The sequence below is a fragment of the Oryx dammah genome, unplaced genomic scaffold, assembly GCF_014754425.2.
Source record: "Oryx dammah isolate SB20612 unplaced genomic scaffold, SCBI_Odam_1.1 HiC_scaffold_23, whole genome shotgun sequence".
Taxonomy (NCBI): domain Eukaryota; kingdom Metazoa; phylum Chordata; class Mammalia; order Artiodactyla; family Bovidae; genus Oryx; species Oryx dammah.
In genome coordinates this window covers 130525487-130544228 of record NW_024070207.1, presented here as the reverse complement: position 1 = coordinate 130544228, position 18742 = coordinate 130525487, and the positions used below count along the sequence as shown (strand labels likewise).

Here is an 18742-nt window from a genome sequence, read left to right as displayed (position 1 = left end):
AGGGAAGCAACCTCAGTACCCACGGACAAGGAAATGGGTCAGAAAGACGTGGTACACACACACACAGTGGCACAGTGCTCGGCCATGAAAAGGAATAAAATGATGGCATTCACAGCAACAGGGAAGAACCTAGAGATTATCACACTAAGTGAAGGAAATCAGACCCAGAAAGGCAAGTACCCTATGATACTCAATTATATGCGAAATCTAAAAAAAAAAAAAAAATGACGCAAATGAATTTATTTACGAAACAGAAGCAGACTCACAGACATAGAGATCAGACTTGTGGTTGCCAAAGAGGAGAAGGTGGGGAAGGAATACATTAGGAATTTGGAATTAACACATGCAGACTACTGTATCCGTACCGCACAGGGACTTATATTCAATATCTCGTAATAACCAATAATGGGAAAGAATCTGAAAAAGAATGTGTGTGTATATATAGGGTTGGGCAAAAAGCTCCCTTGGGTTTTTTTTATGACATCTTCAGTTCAGTCCAGTCACTCTGTTGTGTCCGACTCTGTGACCCCATGGACTGTAGCACGCCAGGCTTCCCTGTCCATCACCAACTCCAGGAGCTTGCTCAGACTCATGTCCATCAAGTCAGTGATGCCATCCAACCGTAACATCTTATGGAACCTCACACAAACGTTCTGGCCCACCCAAGTTATTTATAACTGAATTACTTTGCTGTACACCTGAAAAGTAACACCGTATTGCAAATTAAGTATAGTTTTAAAAAATGTTTAAAAAAATAAACACTCCATTCCGGAAGCACGCTGCATCCATCTTATACTTGTGAAGTGTAAACCCAACTCTGGAAGAGCCGCTGGTTGCGACCCCAATGCTTAGTGTGCTGGAAGCCCGATGACAGGTTTGGGGCCTCCATAGGGTTTCATTTGTCGAGGGAATATGGCTAGCTAACCAGTGGTCACTGGTCTTGAAATCCAGGGTGCGGTCTGGCAGGAAACACATACAGTCATTTTGCTAGCATCCCACGTGTCTGAACTCTCCACGCTAGACTCTGAGAACCCAATAGCCGTTCTCAGAGACAGGAGAGCCTTCCTTGACCTGACTGGTGGGCATGGGTCCAGGCAAGAGTCCACCACCCGGTATGACATGTTCATACGAGTCAACAACTGTGTGAGTTTCTCGTAACAAATCACGAGCGTGTTGGTGTTTTATTTGTCTTTTTAGTTTGTAACCCCACTGTAGCCCAGCAGGCTCCCTGTTCATGGGGATTCTCCAGGCAAGAAGACTGGAGTGGGTTGCCATTCCCTTCTCCAGCGGATCTTCCTGACTCAGGGATTAAACCCCGGTCTCCTACAACGGCAGACAGCTTCTGAGCCACCATGGAAGCCTTTTGGTGTTTTTTAAAAAACTGAAATTTATCCTCAGCTTCTTTTATAATTTCTTTTTTTTTTTTTCACATAAAATTTTTTTTTTTTGCTGGACCATATAGCATGTGGGATCTTAGTTCCCTGACCAGGGATCAAACCCACATCCCTGGCACTGGAAGCCTGGAGTCTGAACCACTGGACCAGCAGGGAAGTCCATTGTCTCTCATTTCTGCAGATGCAGGGCTGAGCTCCCTGCAGAGGCTCCAGGGGAGGGTCCTTCCCGCCTCTTCCAGCTTCCGGGGGCTCCAGGCGTCCATCCCCGGCCTGGTGGCCGCCTGCCTCCCGTCTCTGCATCCATCTCCACGTGGCTTCTCCTCTGTGTCCATGTCTCTCCTCTTCTGAGTCTTTTAAGAACCCTGTCGTTGGGTTTAGGGCCACCCCCATCCAGGAGGACCTCATCTCAGACCCTTCCACGTCTGCAGAGTGCCTATATTCACAGAAGGTCCCACTTCTAGGCTCCACCTATCAGAACCCAGTATCCTTCAGGAATGTTTTCAGGCTAACCCAGCCTTCTCATTGATTAGCTTAAAACCATGGGAATCCATCCTCTCCCAGTCCTGACAACCAACCGTCCATCGTCCCCCAGTCCTGGAGACGTCTGAGGTCAAGGAGTCCCAGGGCTGAGCTCCCTCCAGAGTCTCCAGGTGAGGGTCCTTCCCACCTCTTCCAGCTTCTGGGGACTCCAGGCATCCATCCCTGGGCTGGTGTCTGCCTCCCTCCCGTCTCTGCCTCCATAGTCCCATAACCCCCTCCTCTTCCGTAATCAAATCTCCCTCTACCTATCTCTGATAAACAACCTCACGAGCACATTGGTAAGCAAGAACAACATCCTATCTGAAGACCTTCATTATTATCGGCAATGATTCTTGTCCCAAATATGAACGCGTCTACGCATTCCCAGGTGGCAAAGTGGTAAAGAATCTGCCTGCCAATGCAAGAGACATGAGACTGGGTTAAATCCCTGTGCCGGGAAGGCTCCCTGGAGAAGGACATGGCAACCCACTCTAGTATTCTTTTCTGGAGACTCCCCATGGACAGAGGAGCCTGGGGGGCTACAGTCCAGGGGGTGGCAAAGAGGCGGACACAACTGAGCAACTGAAAAACAACAACCACATTCTGGCTTGAAAGATAACCCATGTCCTGTGGTATAACCCATCCTCCAGGAAAGGGACATGCCCATATTAACAGATGACGAACGGAAGGGCAGAGAGCAGGAGAGAGGTTTTGTGTGCCCACTGAAGGGTGAGTGGACCGCAAAGCTGCCGTTCTACGACCGAGACCCTAAAAGGTGGTGGAGGTGGTCCAGACGCCCACATCCTGTCCACATCTGCATCCTAGAGAGCCCCACGGGGACTGGTATTCTGGGCTCCCCTGGTATCACGTGTCCTACAGAATTACCTACCTCTCAGGAGACGGTCCTTCCATGAGTCGTGGGGTGAGACCCCCGGTGGGAGCCCTGGGGGCCACAGGTTAGCCCCTAGGAGCCAGTCCTCCTGAAGATGATGCGGGGGTCACAGGACCCTTGAGCAAGACAGTAAAGAAGGAAGGCTCAAAGCGTCTCCCTTTCTGGGAGCCAGGAATCAGAGACGCATCTCTGGCACGATTCGTGTGTGAGTCAGATGGGGACACAGGACATCCTCGAAGCTACCAGACTTCCCTTGAAAATGCCTGTTTCACCCAAAATGTGTCTACCCCGGGGTCCCACGGTGCCTCTGTGCTTAATAAGGAAGGAACACTGCCCGTGAGGCTTGCAGGATTTAATGACTTAGAGCACCCAGTACAATTGGACACTTAGCAGGGATCACAGGATTCGTGGCTGAGAACCACACCAGCTCAGGGGTCCACTCAGCGTTCCTCTCTCCTGTGAGTTCCCACCCTGGTCTTGACAGGAGACCCTGGCAGGATACAGGGCCCGGAGGGTCGGGGGATGAGGGTGATGGAGAGATGTGGTCCAGCAGAAACACACCTGTGAGGGCGGCACAGACTGTGGTGTTCCCCGTTGGACCACGGTCTTCCCGGCGGGCTGCTACCCACTGAAGGTCTCCCGGGTCACGACGGGAGACCCTGGGGGGATACAGGGCCCAGAGCATCAGGGGGATGAGGGTGATGGAAAGACATGGTCCAGCAGAAACACACCTGTGAGGGTGGCACAGACCGTGGTGTTCCCCATTGGACCACGGTCTTCCCGGCGGGCCGCTACCCACCGAAGGTCTCCCGGGTCATGACGGGAGACCCTGGGGGGATACAGGGCCCAGGGCATCAGGGGGATGAGGGTAATGGAAAGACGTGGTCCAGCACAAACACACCTGCGAGGGCGGCGCCAACCGTGATGTTCCCTGGGTCGGACCACAGTCCTCCCAGTGGCCCACTACTCGCCAAAGGTCTCTCGGGTCACATCAGTGATGCCTGTCAGCTGGCAGCTTCTGGCCCAGAGCTGCCGCTGAAGCTCCGGGTCGTACGTGGCCTCCAGAGACCGGGTCTCTCTCTCGTTGTAGAGATAGCGGCCACCGAGGCCTTCCAGGGCTGGGGTGACTGCGGCATAAATGGAGGTCCAGGCTCCCTCGTCTGGGGTCTGCGGGGAGAAGAAACACAGAGGAAGACGCTGTCAGAGCAGGGACACGGGGTCTCGGGAGCCCACAGACATTGAGAGGGAGACACAGGGCCCCTTCCTGGGGGCCCATCGACTCATCAACTCAAGCCTGGCTGGCCAAGGCTGGCGGAGCTGGCACTCTGTGACCTCGCAATGGTGCACCCTTGTGGGTTGTGTTTCCACATTGTTCTCATGCATTCCCACACATGTGCAAATTGCCTGTACGTGTTACATGTTACCTGTACGTATTACACCCCCACTGCTCTGGACAACCAAAGGAAGCAGACTCTAAAGAGAAGGCTGGATACATCTCAAGAGAGTGGAGCTCTGTGGCTGCAATAAAAAAGGTCTTTCTCATGGACGTGACTCACTGCAGGGGCGAGGCAAAGTGTGGGTTCTGGGCACAAACCCTGAGTTTAAATACTCAAGTCTCCAGTTCTTTTTTAAAAAATTCATTTTACTGAAGTATAATTGACTTATGAGGCTTCCCAGGTGGTACTAGTGGTAAAGAACCTGCCTGTCAATGCAGGAGACTGTGAGAGATGCGGGAGGCTGTAAGAGACGCAGGTTCGATCCCTGGGTTGGGAAGATCCTCTGCAGAAGGGCATGGCTACCCACTCCAGTGGGCTGCACCCACTCCCATATCCTTGCCTGGAGAATCCCATGGACAGAGGAGCCTGGGAGGTTACAGTCCGTGGGGTCACAAGGAGTCAGACCCACCTGAAGCAACTTAGCACGCGTGCAGAGTTGATTTACAAGGTTGGGTTGATTCCCGCCATGCAGCGCAGGCTCCATGAAACCAGAAAGCCAGCCCACTGGGTCAAAGCAGATGGTGGTTCAGCCTCAGGGTTGAATGCATGCTCTCTAGCAATTTTAGAGGAAATGTTCAGACAGCAGAGAGGTTCTTGCTTTCCGAGCAGGGGAGAAGATACGGTATGAGAACTGGAAAGTCTGAAAAGGAGATTGAAAGGAATTAGAGAGACGATAGAAAAGTGGACGCTGGGTGGAAGGCAGAAGGTTGGAATGTAACACACGCTGAGCTTCTGGGCTTAGGGCTCGTGCCTGGGTGTGATCACTGGATTAGAAGTCACGTCCAATTCTTTGTGACCCTGTGGACTGTAGCCCACCAGGCTCCTCCGTCCAGGGGATTCTCCAGACAAGAATACTGGAGTGGGTTGCCATTTTCTTTTCCAGGGGATCTTCCCAACTCAGGGATTGAACCTGCATCTCCTTCCTATATTAGAAGGCAGATTCTTTACCGCTGAGCCACCTAGGAATCAAGAAAACTCCCTTATCTTATTGTCAAGGTAACAGTCATTGTGGAGCATGTCACTTAAACTTTGGAAAATCCACTCAACTCGGCCTACCCTGGTCCTTCTCGTGTGCCTCTAAGGGTCTGTCTTTGGAAGCATCACCAGAAACAGATTCAGGCCAGGAGACAACCTCATAGTCACATTTTCTAGACGGAGATAGGCTCAGAACATCTCCTGGGTAGTCATAGTGACAAATATCCTGTTCTTGGTCAGATGGATTGCTGGGGAGTGCTGCACCTCTGCAGCAAAAACATGGTTATATCAGCTCCTGGAGTGAGCCTGCTTCCTAAGTCGGTCATTCTCCAGGCTGAGATACCAGGGGTCTGTGCCCAGAACCGCCATTTTGTCTCACCCCTGGAGTGAGTCACCTCCACGAGAAAGACCCTCTTTAATGTAGCCACAGGGCTCCGCTGTCTTGAAAGGCATCCAGTTTTGTCTTTAGAGGCTGCCTCCTTTGGGTTGTCCAGCGGGCGTTGTCTTGGGAGGAAGAGGTCCACTTCCCCTACACCTTGAAAATCCTCTTATCTGGGTAACAGTCCTTGTTACTGGCATGTCCAATGGAACACAAGGACGGCTGTTTTAGGAGATGGTGCTTGTGGTGTGCTGGACATGAACTTGGGATGTGCACTTTGCCAGAAACTCAGGTACAGTCAGGAGGGATGAGATGTCATGGGATTCTGTCTGTTGATGTGACCCCCAAGCACAAACATACTACACCCTCATGCATACACACTCACATATACTCCGGCACAGACATTCACAGGCACACACACACACCCATGCACACGCCAATATTCACATGCTCACACACTCACACGTACACACACACCCATGCACACAAATGCTCTTATGTGCATGCAAATACATCCAGGTGTACACATTCACAAGGCTGCACATACATACACCCAGGAAGACACACGCATTTATATGGATACACAAATATTCACGTGCACACACACACACACATTCACACGCATACCTTCACACACACACTCCCCCAGGCACACGCATGCATTTTCACACACGTGCAACTATCCATATGCACACACATAGAAAACACACAAGCATTTACACGCAGACACACACGTTCACATTTACACACATATACCTCCAGGAGTTGGTGATGGACAGGGAGGCCCGGTGTGCTGCAGTTCATGGGGTTGCAAAGAGTCGGACACGACTGAGCGACTGAACTGAACTGAACTCATGCCCTCGTGTACACACATTCACACGCACATATGCATATCCTTGCATGCTCACACACAACATTCACCCAAGGTGGTCTTGACCATCCAGAGAGTTCTCTGACATAGAAAAGGGAAATTTTTCTGAAAAGGAGCCATTCTCGGCGCTCACACATCTCGTGGAGGATTAATCACATCCACTTATCCCACTTAAGCCCATGATAGATGCCGGGCTAAAAACAGCCGCCCTCGATCACCTAGAGAACATTTCCAGGCCTCGGGCGGATGACAGAGAGGAAGGAAATGCGATTTCATTTGTAATGTTTTAATTCCCAAATGTTTTGACAGCTCATGAAAGGGACGGTTTTATGCATTTCTTCTTCCCCGCATCTGACGTCACAGTCCTAAGTCTCAGCCGTGAGGATCGAGACACATCACGCCTGCCTGAAAGGGAGGAGGTCCAAGACGCTGAGAGTCACCCGTGTTTCCAGAAAGAAGGCAGAACGCTGACGAATTAATACTTTTGAATTGTAGTGCTGGAGCTGGAGAAGACTCTTGAGAGTCCCCTGGACTGCAAGGAAATCCAACCAGACCCTCCTAAAGGAAATCAGTCCTGAATATTCATTGGAAGGACAGATGCTGAAGCTGAAGCGCCAATACTCTGGCCACCTGCTGCGCAGAACTGACTCATTGGAAAAGACCCTGATGCTGGGAAAGATTGAAGGCGGGAGGAGAAGGGGGCGACAGGATGAGATGGTTGGATGGCATCACCGATTCAATGGACATGAATTTCAGCAAACTCCAGGAGATGGTGAAGGACAGGGAAGCCTGGCGTGCTGCAACCCATGGGGTCGCCAACAGCCAGACGTGACTGAGCAACTTTAAGACAATAACAGTATTTTCGTGGCCCCGAATACCAAGAAAGATAGTTTAGATAAGAGCTCCCGGGCACCTGGAGTTCACAACAGGAAGGGGCATTGGGTCAATGGCTGGGAACACGCGCATGGAAAAAAGAAACCAAAATAAAAAGCAAAGAGAGCAGAGGGTGGGATTGAAACTGTGCTCAACAGAGCTGGGAGCTGTGTGCTGCAGAGAAACATGAATGTGTTAGAATTACATAATTACACAGCCCTTTGCAGGGTTGGAAACGCTTTCCCACATATGATGGCAGTGCCGCTCACAACAACCTTAGGACATGCCGTTATCCAGAATTAAGAAATTACAAAGATGAGGGGCAGAGTAGAGGGAGGGCAGGGAGTGGCAGGGTGCACAGGATGGCCAGATCTTGGTTCTTCTGGAGACCCCAACCCTCCCCCACCATCCTCCTGAATCAGGATGGGCATTTCCCCGTGACAAGTCCCTTGCATCTCTGCCGGAATCCCTGAAAGCTGCGCTTTCTGTGTGTTCCTTTGAGTTGCGGACACACGCGCTCAGCAGCCCAGCTGGCACTGGAGGCAGATACCCCATGGACACACCTCAGGGTCAAACCATCTTTCCTTCTCATCTGCCTGGTACCCCATTTCCCAGACAGGTGCCAACACACAGCCTGGTGTTCCTGCATCAGAAACCCCAAATGACTCCTGAGACGTCCTTGTTTCACCTTCCAAGGTCAATAAGTCAAGACATTAAGATGTGCTCTCTGGAATGGTCTTTTTTTTTTTTTTCATACTTATCTATTTGGTCTTCCCCATGGCTCAGTGCTAAAGAATCACCTGCCAATCAAGGAGATGTGGGCTCGATCCCTGGGTGAGGAAGATGCCCTTGAGAAAGAAATGGCAACCCACTCCAGTATTCTTGCCTGGAGAATCCCATGGACAGAGGAGCCTGCTGGGCCACAGTCCATGGGTCACACAGAGTTGGACACGACTGAGTGCCTGAGTGCATGCACGCCTCTGTGCGTGCACACACACACATTTATTTATTTATCTGTGCCAGGTCTTACTTGTGGCATGGGCATCTTTCATTGTGGCACATGAATTAGGCTGTGGTATGTGAAATCTAGGAGAAGGCAATGGCACCCCACTCCAGTACTGTTGCCTGGAAAATCCCATGAACAGAAGAGCTTGGTGGGCTGCAGTCCATGGGGTCATGGAGAGACGGACGCGACTGAGCGACTTCACTTTGACTTTTCACTTTCATGCATTGGAGATGGAAATGGCAACCCACTCCAGTGTTCTTGCCTGGAGAATCCCAGGGACGGGGGAGCCTGGTGGGCTGTTGTCTATGGGGTCACACAGAGTCGGACACGACTGAAGTGACTTAGCAGCAGCAGCAGCAGCATGTGAAATCTAATTCTCTGACCAGGGATTGAACTCAGGCCCCCTGCATTGGGAGCATGGAATCTTAGCCACTGGACCACCAGGGAAGTCCTGGAGTCATCTTCAAAACAATCTCCTTCTATCTCTCTCCACGACTTCAATGGCCTCTAACCAGACCCTGGGTTCACTGTCTACAGATCATGCTCTCTGGTCCATGGATGCTCTGTGGTCCATGGATGCTCTGTGGGCTGTGGTCCATGGATGCTCTGTGGTCCATGGACGTTCTGTGGTCCATGGATGCTCTGTGGTCCATGGACACTCTGTGGTCCATGGACGCTCTGTGGTCCATGGATGCTCTGTGGTCCATGGATGCTCTGTGGGCTGTGGTCCATGGATGCTCTGTGGTCCATGGATGCCCTGTGGTCCATGGGATGCTCTGTGGGCTGTGGTCCATGGGATGCTCCAGAGGCTGGAAGCATCTGATTCTACATCAGTGTTGGGATGAGTATGTGGCATCCCTGGATAGGGTGCAGCCCCCAAATCTAAGCCACTCACTGCAAGTGGGCAATGACAAGTTTGTGCTGTCTCATGTCCAGACTGGAGCTGGAACCAGGTGTCCTGAGGAGACTCGAGAAGGGGGGAGATCAGATCATTATCAGGGGGTCTGTGGTTCAGATGGGGACCCTGATGAGAAGGGGGCAGTCACAGTATGACCACCCCCATCTTGAGCTATTTCTGCATCACCAATGGTCTGAGCCTAACTCAGGCTCCTTGAACCCTTGGATTGTTCTTCAGTTGTGTCTGACTCTTTGTGACCCCATGGGCTGCAACACGCCAGGCTTCCCTGTCCTTCACCGCCTCCCAGAGTTTGCTCCATCTCCTGTCCATTGAGTTGATGATGCCATCCAACCACCTCACCTCTGTCGCCCCCTTCTCCTCCCACCTTCAATCTTTCCCAGCATCGGGGTCTTTTCCAAAGAGTTGGCTCTTCACACGAGGTGGCCAAAGTATTGGAGCTTCAGCATCAGTCCTTCCAGCGAACATTCACGATTGATCTCTTTTAGGATGGACGGGTTGTATCTCCTTGCAGTCCAAGGGACTCTCAAGAGTCTTCTCCAGCACCACAGTTTGAAAATATCAAGTCTTCGGTGCTCAGCCTCCTTTGTGGCCCAAGCTCAACCTTCAGCTCCGCTCTGAGGGCCACACTGTCTGCGTTCTGCCCTCAACACAAGCGCAGATCAGTACCGCTGTATTCCTCCTCTTAGGGCTCGAGAGGATGGCTGAGGAAGCAACAGAGTCAGGAGCAGGAGAGTTCCTGGTACAATCATGGGACATGCCGGCTCCACGCCTCATTAACTGTCTCCAGAGGTCTGTGCAGAGGGTGTGCGTGAGACGTCACCCAGCTGCAGGCAGTGATCGATGGAATGGTCTCGATTCGCTCGTGGAAAGAACCATTTAAGGGCTTCCCTGGCGGCTCGGGGGTAAAGAATCCACCTGGCAATCCAGGGTATTCATGTTCCATCCCCGGTCTGGGAAGATCCCGCAGGCCCCAGAGCAACTAAGCCGCCGCAACTACTGAACCTGTGTCTCAGAGCCTGTGCTCGGCAGTAACAGAAGGCACCACGTTGAGAAGCCCTCAAGCACCGCAACGGGAGAGTTACTTCACTCTGTGCAGCTGCAGAAAAGTCCACACAGGAATGAAGACCCCGCACGGCCAATAAATAAAGAAAACTACTTTTAAAAAAACTAATTAAGCGTCTCATCTTCATAAATGTATCAACCTATCTTTTTTTTTTTCGAGGGAAAAACTGCCATGCTCCAGGAACTGGCTCTGAACTTGGAATCAAGTCCGAGGTTTTTGGTAAGGCTCAGAATAGAGGTTTCAGAGTGATGTACCAGGGAAGTCCTCTACACGCGAACTCTCAAGTTGCAAACTCGCAAAGATGTGAAGGTGCGTTCCATCAGCCTCAGGCATGAGTAACACTGCAGCTCACCCTCCGTCTACTATTGCTGACAGTTCTTCAGCCCTGCCGTCTCCCACCTCCTCTCCCCGCTCAGTCACTAACTCTTCTTGCCCGATTCCGTCGATGCCAGCCCCTGTGCCAGCTGTTGCCCTGGACGACTGCAGTTCTCACGGTATCGTACTGTAAGATTGAAAATGTTTACCTTGTGTTTGTTTTTTCTGTATTCTTTGTGTGAGAAGTACTATAAACCTAAGACAGTACAGAACTAAACAGCCGATTGGGTTAGTTGGGTACCCAGGTTAACTCTGTTGGACTCACAAAAAGGACTTACACACGTGCTCCTGGAATGGACCTCGTTTGTACGTAGGGGACTCACTAAAAAGAATGTCACTAAATGACGTAAGTAAGTAAGTAACTAAGTGAAGTCGCTCAGTCGTGTCCGACGCTTTGTGACCCCGTGGACTGTAGCCCACCAGGCTCCTCCGTCCATGAGATTCTCCAGGCAAGAATACTGGAGTGGGTTGCCATTTCCTTCTCCAGGGGGTCTTCCTGACCCAGGGATCGAACCCAGGTCTCCCGCATTGGAGGCGGACGCTTTAACCTCTGAGCCACCAGGGAAGCGTAAAGGGACACAAACACACGTCAATCCTACAGACTCCCCTCACCATCCAGGGATCCAGGGCACATCCTTTTGAGAATTGACACAAGTCATACAAATATGCATGCATCTAAGGAAATAATTCGTATAATATATGGTTGCGTGCGTGCTCAGGTGAGTCTGACTCTCTATGTGACCCCATAGACTGTAGCCCACCAGGCTCCTCTGTCCACGGGAATCTCCAGGCAAGAATAATAGGGTGGGTTGCCATTTCCTTCTCCAGGGGATCTCCCCAACTTAGGGATCGAACCCAAGTCTCCTGCATTGGCTGGTGGGTTTTTTATCACTGTGACGCCTGTGAAGCCCCTATTCCATGTACACATGTGTGTTTATGCATGTGTCTCTAGATACAGATAAATGTTAGTATATCTATTTTTTGGTTTCTCCATCTCCAGAATATTTTCCTCCTATGTTCTAATATCATTGGTTATGACTCTCCAATATTACTGCTTTGTATCTTCTTGAAACAGAAAACACAGTGGAAAAGAGTATCGGCAACATGCGTGAAAGACACGATTTAGCAGTCAGAATAAACAAACAGGGGTGAAAACAAAAGACAAAGCCTAATATTTACAACTTATGACCAACCTAGATAGCATGTTGAAAAGCAGAGACATTACTTTGCCGACTAAGGTCCGTCTAGTCAAGGCTATGGTTTTTCCTGTGGTCATGTATGGATGTGAGAGTTGGACTCTAAAGAAAGCTGAGCGCAGAAGAATGGATGCTTTTGAACTGTGGTGTTGGAGAAGACTCTTGAGAGTCCCTTGGACTGCAAGGAGATCCAACCAGTCCATTCTAAAGGAGATCAGTCCTGGGTGTTCATTGGAGGGAATGATGCTGAAGCTGAAACTCCAGTCCTTTGGCCACCTCATGCCAAGAGTTGACTCATTGGAAAAGACTGATGCTGGGAGGGATTGTGGGCAGGAGGAGAAGGGGACGACAGAGGATGAGATGGCTGGATGGCATTACTGACTCAATGAGTGTGAGTCTGAGTGAACTCCGGGAGTTGGTGATGGACAGGGAGGCCTGGCGTGCTGCGATTCATGGGGTCGCAAAGAGTCGGACACGACTGAGCGACTGAACTGAACTGAACTGAATATTTACAACAGCAACGTCGATGGAAACAACCTGGATATCTACCGGCAGATGAATGGATAAAGAAGATGTGATGCCACGAAAAAGAATGACATCCTGCCATCTGCACCAGCATAGATGGAGGAAGAGATTGTTATAATACGTAAGGTAAGCCAGACAGAGGAAGACAAATACCATACGATATCACATATATGTGGGATCTTAGAAAAGAAAGGGTACAAATGAACATTTTTCCAAAACAGAAATAGAGTCGCAGACCCAGAAAACAAACTAACGGTTACTTGGGGGTAAAGGAGCGTGGGATGAATTGGGAGATAGAAACTGCCATATACACACTAGGATATATAAGACGGATAACTACAAAGGACCTGCTGTGCGGCAACAGGGAACTCCACTTGATATTCCGAAGCGATCTAGATGGCCAGACAATCTAAAGAGAGAGTGGGTACATGCATATTCATAAATGGTACACCTTGGTGTACTCCTGAAACTAACACAACTCTGTAAATCAACGTACAGCTCCAACATTTTAATAAATACATACAATTCTATATAAAAAAAAAAAAAAGAAGTGGAAGGCTAAACATCACCAACTCACTGGACATGAGCGTGAGCAAACTCCAGGAGACAGTGAAGGACAGGGAAGCCTGGAGCGCTGTGATTCCTTAGGGTCACAGTGAGTCGGACACGGCTTAGTGACCAAACAACAAGAAAAACAGACATCCCCTAAACAAAAGGGGAGACGTGACAAGCAGACGTTTCCAAAAAGGCAACGTTGAGATGCCAAGTAATCCCACGGAGAGCACTGAACCACAGGATGTTTCAGAAAATGCTAATTAAGACACAGCTAACCCCGTTTCCTGCTCCAGCATGCAAGCGCCCAGCAGTCGACTCAAGCTGGCAAAGACTAGTCCAACGGTTAACGTGCATAAAGAAGGTACAAAGCATCTGAAAACAGTGCGAGACTTTATTCTCTTGGGCTCCAAAATCCCTGCAGATGGTGGCTGCAGCCATGAAACTAAAAGATGCTTGCTCCTTGGAAGGAAAGCTATGATCAACCTAGACAGCATATTGAAAAGCAGAGACATTACTTTGCCAACAAAGGTCTGTCTAGGCAAAGCTATGGTTATTCCTAATGTAAGGATGTGAGAGTTGGACTGTAAAGAAAGCTGAGTGCCAAAGAATTGATGCTTTTGAACTGTGGTGTTGAAGAAGACTCGTGAGAGTTCCTTGGACTGCAAGGAGATCCAAACAGTCCATCCTAAAGGAAATCAGTCCTGAATATTCTTTAGAAGGACCGAGGCCGAAGCTGAAATTCCAATCCTCTGGCCACCTGATGGAAAGAACGGTCTCATTCAAAAAGACCCTGATGCTGGGAAAGATTGAAGGCAAGAGGAGAAGGGGATGACAGAGGATGAGATGGCTGGATGGCACCACTGACTTTAAATGGACATGAGTTTGAGAAAGCTCTGCGAGTTGGTGAAGGACAGGGAAGCCTGGCATGCTGCCGTCCATGGGGTCGCAGAGAGTAGGACACGACTGAGCGAATGAAAACCAAAATCATGTTGAATTCTCAGCACTGAGACTGTGCGCTGGAAAAACGGTCTTTTAAAACCAAATGGAATTCCCAGGAAGCGCTGACATAGGAGGCCCTTCTAGTCTTATAATGCCACCGCCTTTGATGTTCCCAACAGAAAGTGAGACATGGCGGTCTGCAGAAGACCAAACCTGCAGGAACAGCAAAAAGCCAGAAAGGACCCACGCATTCTCACCCCAGAGAAAGGATGTGAACCACGTCATAGGTGCGGGTGGAGGGCTTCACAGGGACAGGAGTTGATAATCTACTCTGACAAACCTCAGCGTGGGCAGCTCTCAACATTTAATACCACGTGCAGGGTGATAAACTGTGACCTCCCCCAAGAGACGCATCGAAGTGTGTGAATGCATGCGTGCCGAGTCGATTCAGCAGTGTCTGACTCTTTCCGACCCCATGCACCGTAGCCCCGCCAGGCTCCTCTGTCCATGGGATTCTCCAGGCAAGAACACTGGAGTGGGGTTGCCATGCCCTCCTCCAGGGGACCTTCCAGATTCAGGGATGAACCCCTGTCTCCTGCACGGCAGGCAGAGCCACCTGGCGAAGCCCCAAAATACCAGGCACAGGTGATGAATTCAATCTCCAGCCCCCTCTCCCTGGAGGTCAGAGGGTTAAGACTGAAAAGTCCCACCCTTTAATGGCCAGTGTGTTGCCTAGGCAACCAACCCCCACCCTAGGGCAAGTCCCAAAGGTCACACATTTACATAACAAGGGGAGTCTTTCAGGATCTCAGCACTTGGGAAATTCCAAGGGTTTTAGGAGGGCTGAGGCAGAAAAGGTGACAAAAAAAACCCACCAAAAACCCAAATACATACATTTATCGTAGACCACAATATGGCAAGCATCAAGAAAGAGGTGGGCAAAATGAAAGATGACTTACTTTCAGACAGAGAACAGCAGCATCTCAACGCTCCCTAAAGTAAGTTAAAAATTCCCCCTCCCGTTAGATTTGTTCAGATGAGATGATTATAGTATAGTCATGACTATATACATATTACTATATTACAATAATCATATACGCGTACAGTCATATATACTTATAAGTAAGTATACTGATACTTATATAGTCAGGTTAAAGCGTCTGCCTCCAATGCGGGAGACCTGGGTTCAATCCCTGGGTTGGGAAGACCCCCTGGAGAAGGAAATGGCAACCCACTCCAGTATTCTTGCCTGGAGAATCCCATGGACGGAGGAGCCTGGTAGGCTACAGTCCACGGGGTTGCAAAGAGTCAGACACGACTGAGCGACTTCACTTACTTACTTACTTACTTAAGTATAGGATAATATACTATAGTCAAAGCTATGCTTCTTTCCATAGTCATGTATGAATATGAGAGTTGAACCACAAAGAAGGCTGAGAACCAAAGAACGGATGCTTTTGAGCTGTGGTGCTTGAGAAGACTCTTGAGAGACCCTTGGACTGCAAGGAGATCCAACCAGTCCATCCTAAGGGAAATGAGTCCTGAATATTCATTGGAAGGACTGATGCTGAAGCTGAAACTCCAATCCTTTGACCACCTGATGGGAAGAACCGACTCAATGGAAAAGACCCTGATGCTGGGAAAGATTGAAGGTGGGAGGAGAAGAGGATGACAGAGGATGAGATGGTTGGATGGCATCACCGACTCGATGGACATGGGTTTGAGCGAGCTCCGGGAGTTGGTGATGGACAGGGAGGCCTGGTGTGCTGCAGTCCATGGGGTCTCAAAGAGTCGGTCGGAGATGACTGAGCGACTGAACAACAACAAGATACCACCTGTAAAAACGTAACCACCCCTAAACATACAGAAATATGAGCAAATGATTAAGCAGAAGGAGACCTCTTCATCCTACAATGGGTTTTTTTCCCTATTTGTAAAAATCATCTAAAAGGTGGTTTAGAAATATAATCTGGTCAGTTGAGAAGCGCTCGACTCAAAAAAATAAATGCATAATGTGAGAACTGGCAGTTAAGCTTTATTTCAGGCAAAATGAGGACTGCAGGCCAGCAGACAGCACTTGAGATAGCTCTGAGAGACTGCTCCAAAGAGCCAAGAGGGGAAGGTCGGTATATAAGTGATTTTGTTGAAGGGCAAGTGCGTGCAATCCAACACGTAGTATTTTACAAAATGTTTCTGCTCGTCATGGGGAGCGGTCACCACCGTGCAGGACTTTTCAGTGCTTTTCTAGCTATGACGAGACGAAATAATCGGGCTCATGAAATGGGCTCCCGAGAATACCCAGCCCTCTGAAGACCTGTCTTGCCAGTCTTTCCCAGAGCACAGATGTCTCTTGTCTGATGTCCATGCTGAGCCCGTTTCAGGGAATGTGGAAGGCCTGCAGCTGTAGCAGTGCTTGACTGAATCCTTGCAGAGGTGGACAGAAGATGCCCATGGCAACTGCCAGTGTGTTGTTGACAAAGGGTAAAGACAAAGAACCTCATTCCATAGTTCATCAGGCACTCTATCTATCAGATCTAGGCCCTTAAATCTATTTCTCACTTCCACTGTATAATCATAAGGGATTTGATTTAGGTCATACCTGAATGGTCTAGCGGTTTTCCCTGCTTTCTTCAATTTCAGTCTGAATTTGGTAATAAGGAGTTCACGATCTGAGCCACAGTCAGCTCCCGGTCTTGTTTTTGTTGACTGTACAGAGCTGCTCCATCTTTGGCTGCAAAGAATATAATCAATCTGATTTCAGTGTTGACCATCTGGTGATGTCCATGTGTAGAGTCTTCTCTTGTGTTGTTGGAAGAGGGTGTTTGCTATGACCAGTGTGTTTTCTTGGCAAAACTCTATTAGTCTTTGCCCTGCTTCATTCCACATTCCAAGGCCAAATTTGCCTGTTACTCCAGGTGTTTCTTGACTTCCTACGTTTGCATTCCAGTCCCCTATAATGAAAAGGACATCTTTTTTGGGTGTTAGTTCTAAAAGGTCTTGTAGGTCTTCATAGAACCATTCAACTTCAGCTTCTTCAGCGTTACTGGTTGGGGCATAGACTTGGATTACTGTGATATTGAATGGTTTGCCTTGGAGACGAACAGAGATCATTCTGTCGTTTTTGAGATTGCATCCAAGTACTGCATTTTGGACTCTTTTGTTGACCATGATGGCTACTCCATTTCTTCTGAGGGATTCCTGCAGCTGGTTTTAGAAAAGGCAGAGGAACCAGACATCAAATTGCCAACATCCGCTGGATCACGAAAAAAGCAAGAGAAAAAGCAAAAACATCTATTTCTCCTTTATTGACTATGCCAAAGCCTTTGACTGTGTGGATCACAATAAACTGGAAAATTCTGAAAGAGATGGGAATACCAGACCACCTAACCTGCCTCTTGAGAAATCTGTATGCAGGCCAGGAAGCAACAGTTAGAACTGGACATGGAACAACAGATTGGTTCCAAATAGGAAAAGGAGTACGTCAAGGCTGTATATCGTCACCCTGCTTATTTAACTTCTATGCAGAGTACATCATGAGAAACGCTGGACTGGAAGAAACACAAGCTGGAATCAAGATTGCCAGGAGAAATATCAGTAACCTCAGATATGCAGATGACACCACCCTTATGGCAGAAAGTAAAGAGGAACTCAAAAGCCTCTTGATGAAAGTAAAAGAGGAGAGTGAAAAAGGTGGCTTAAAGCTCAACATTCAGAAAATGAAGATCATGGCCTCCGGTCCCATCACTCCATGGGAAACAGATGGAGAAACAGTGGAAACAGTGTCAGACTTTATTTTGGGGGGCTCCAAAATCACTGCAGATGGTGATGGCAGCCATGAAATTAAAAGGCGCTTACTCCTTGGAAGAAAGTTATGACCAACCTAGATAGCATATTCAAAAGCAGAGACATTACTTTGCCAACTAAGGTCCATCTAGTCAAGGCTATGGTTTTTCCAGTGGTCATGTATGGATGTGAGAATTGGACTGTGAAGAAGGCTGAGAGCCGAAGAATTGATGCTTTTGAACTGTGGTGTTGGAGAAGACTCTTGAGAGTCCCTTGGACTGCAAGGAGATCCAACCAGTCCATTCTGGAGGAGATCAGCCCTGGGATTTCTTTGGAAGGAATGATGCTAAAGCTGAAACTCCAGTCCTTTGGCCACCTCATGCCAGGAGTTGACTCATTGGAAAAGACTCTGATGCTGGGAGGGATTGGGAGCAGGAGGAGAAAGGGGACGACCGAGGATGAGATGGCTGGATGGCATTACTGACTCAATGGGTGTGAGTCTGAGTGAACTCCGGGAGTTGGTGATGGACAGGGAGGCCTGGCGTGCTGCGATTCCTGGGGTCGCAGAGAGTCGGACACGACTGAGCGGCTGAACTGAACTGAACTGGACTGAAAGACAAAGAGACTGGGGTTCCCTGGTGGCTCAGCGGTAAAGAATCCGCCTGCAGTGTGAGAGACCCAGGTTCGATCCCTGGGTCGGGAAGATCCCCTGGGGAAGACATGGCAACCCACTCCAGTAGTTTTGCCTGGAGAATCCCATGGACAGAGGAGCCTGGCGGGCTACAGTCCACGGGGTCACAGAGTCAGACATGACATAGCACAGCACCCACGTCTCATTCACAAAAAGAAATGAGATTTTAAATGGAACCAGAGAGGGGAAGCGGGTGACACAGGAGAGGTGGGTTTTGCTGTCCCAGTGACGGACATGTGATTACAGCTGCTGCTGGCTGCTCGCTGGGGACAGTCGCCTCTGCTTGTTCAC

General features: G+C 49.4%; 1 protein-coding gene across 4 annotated transcripts in view; it reads right to left on the bottom strand.

Annotated features, from left to right (window-relative positions):
• Positions 1-3142: 3142 nt before the first annotated feature.
• DHRSX (dehydrogenase/reductase X-linked) overlaps positions 3143-18742 on the bottom strand; it is a 130349-nt gene continuing 114749 nt past the window's right edge. For 3 of the 4 annotated variants that reach the window (XM_040266411.1, XM_040266412.1, XM_040266410.1), the window contains one exon: positions 3143-3972. In XM_040266411.1, the coding sequence (XP_040122345.1) occupies positions 3769-3972 (204 nt within the window). In that variant the 3' untranslated portion in view covers positions 3143-3768. The remainder of the gene's footprint in view (positions 3973-18742) is intronic. The other variant, XM_040266409.1, reaches the window with a different exon arrangement.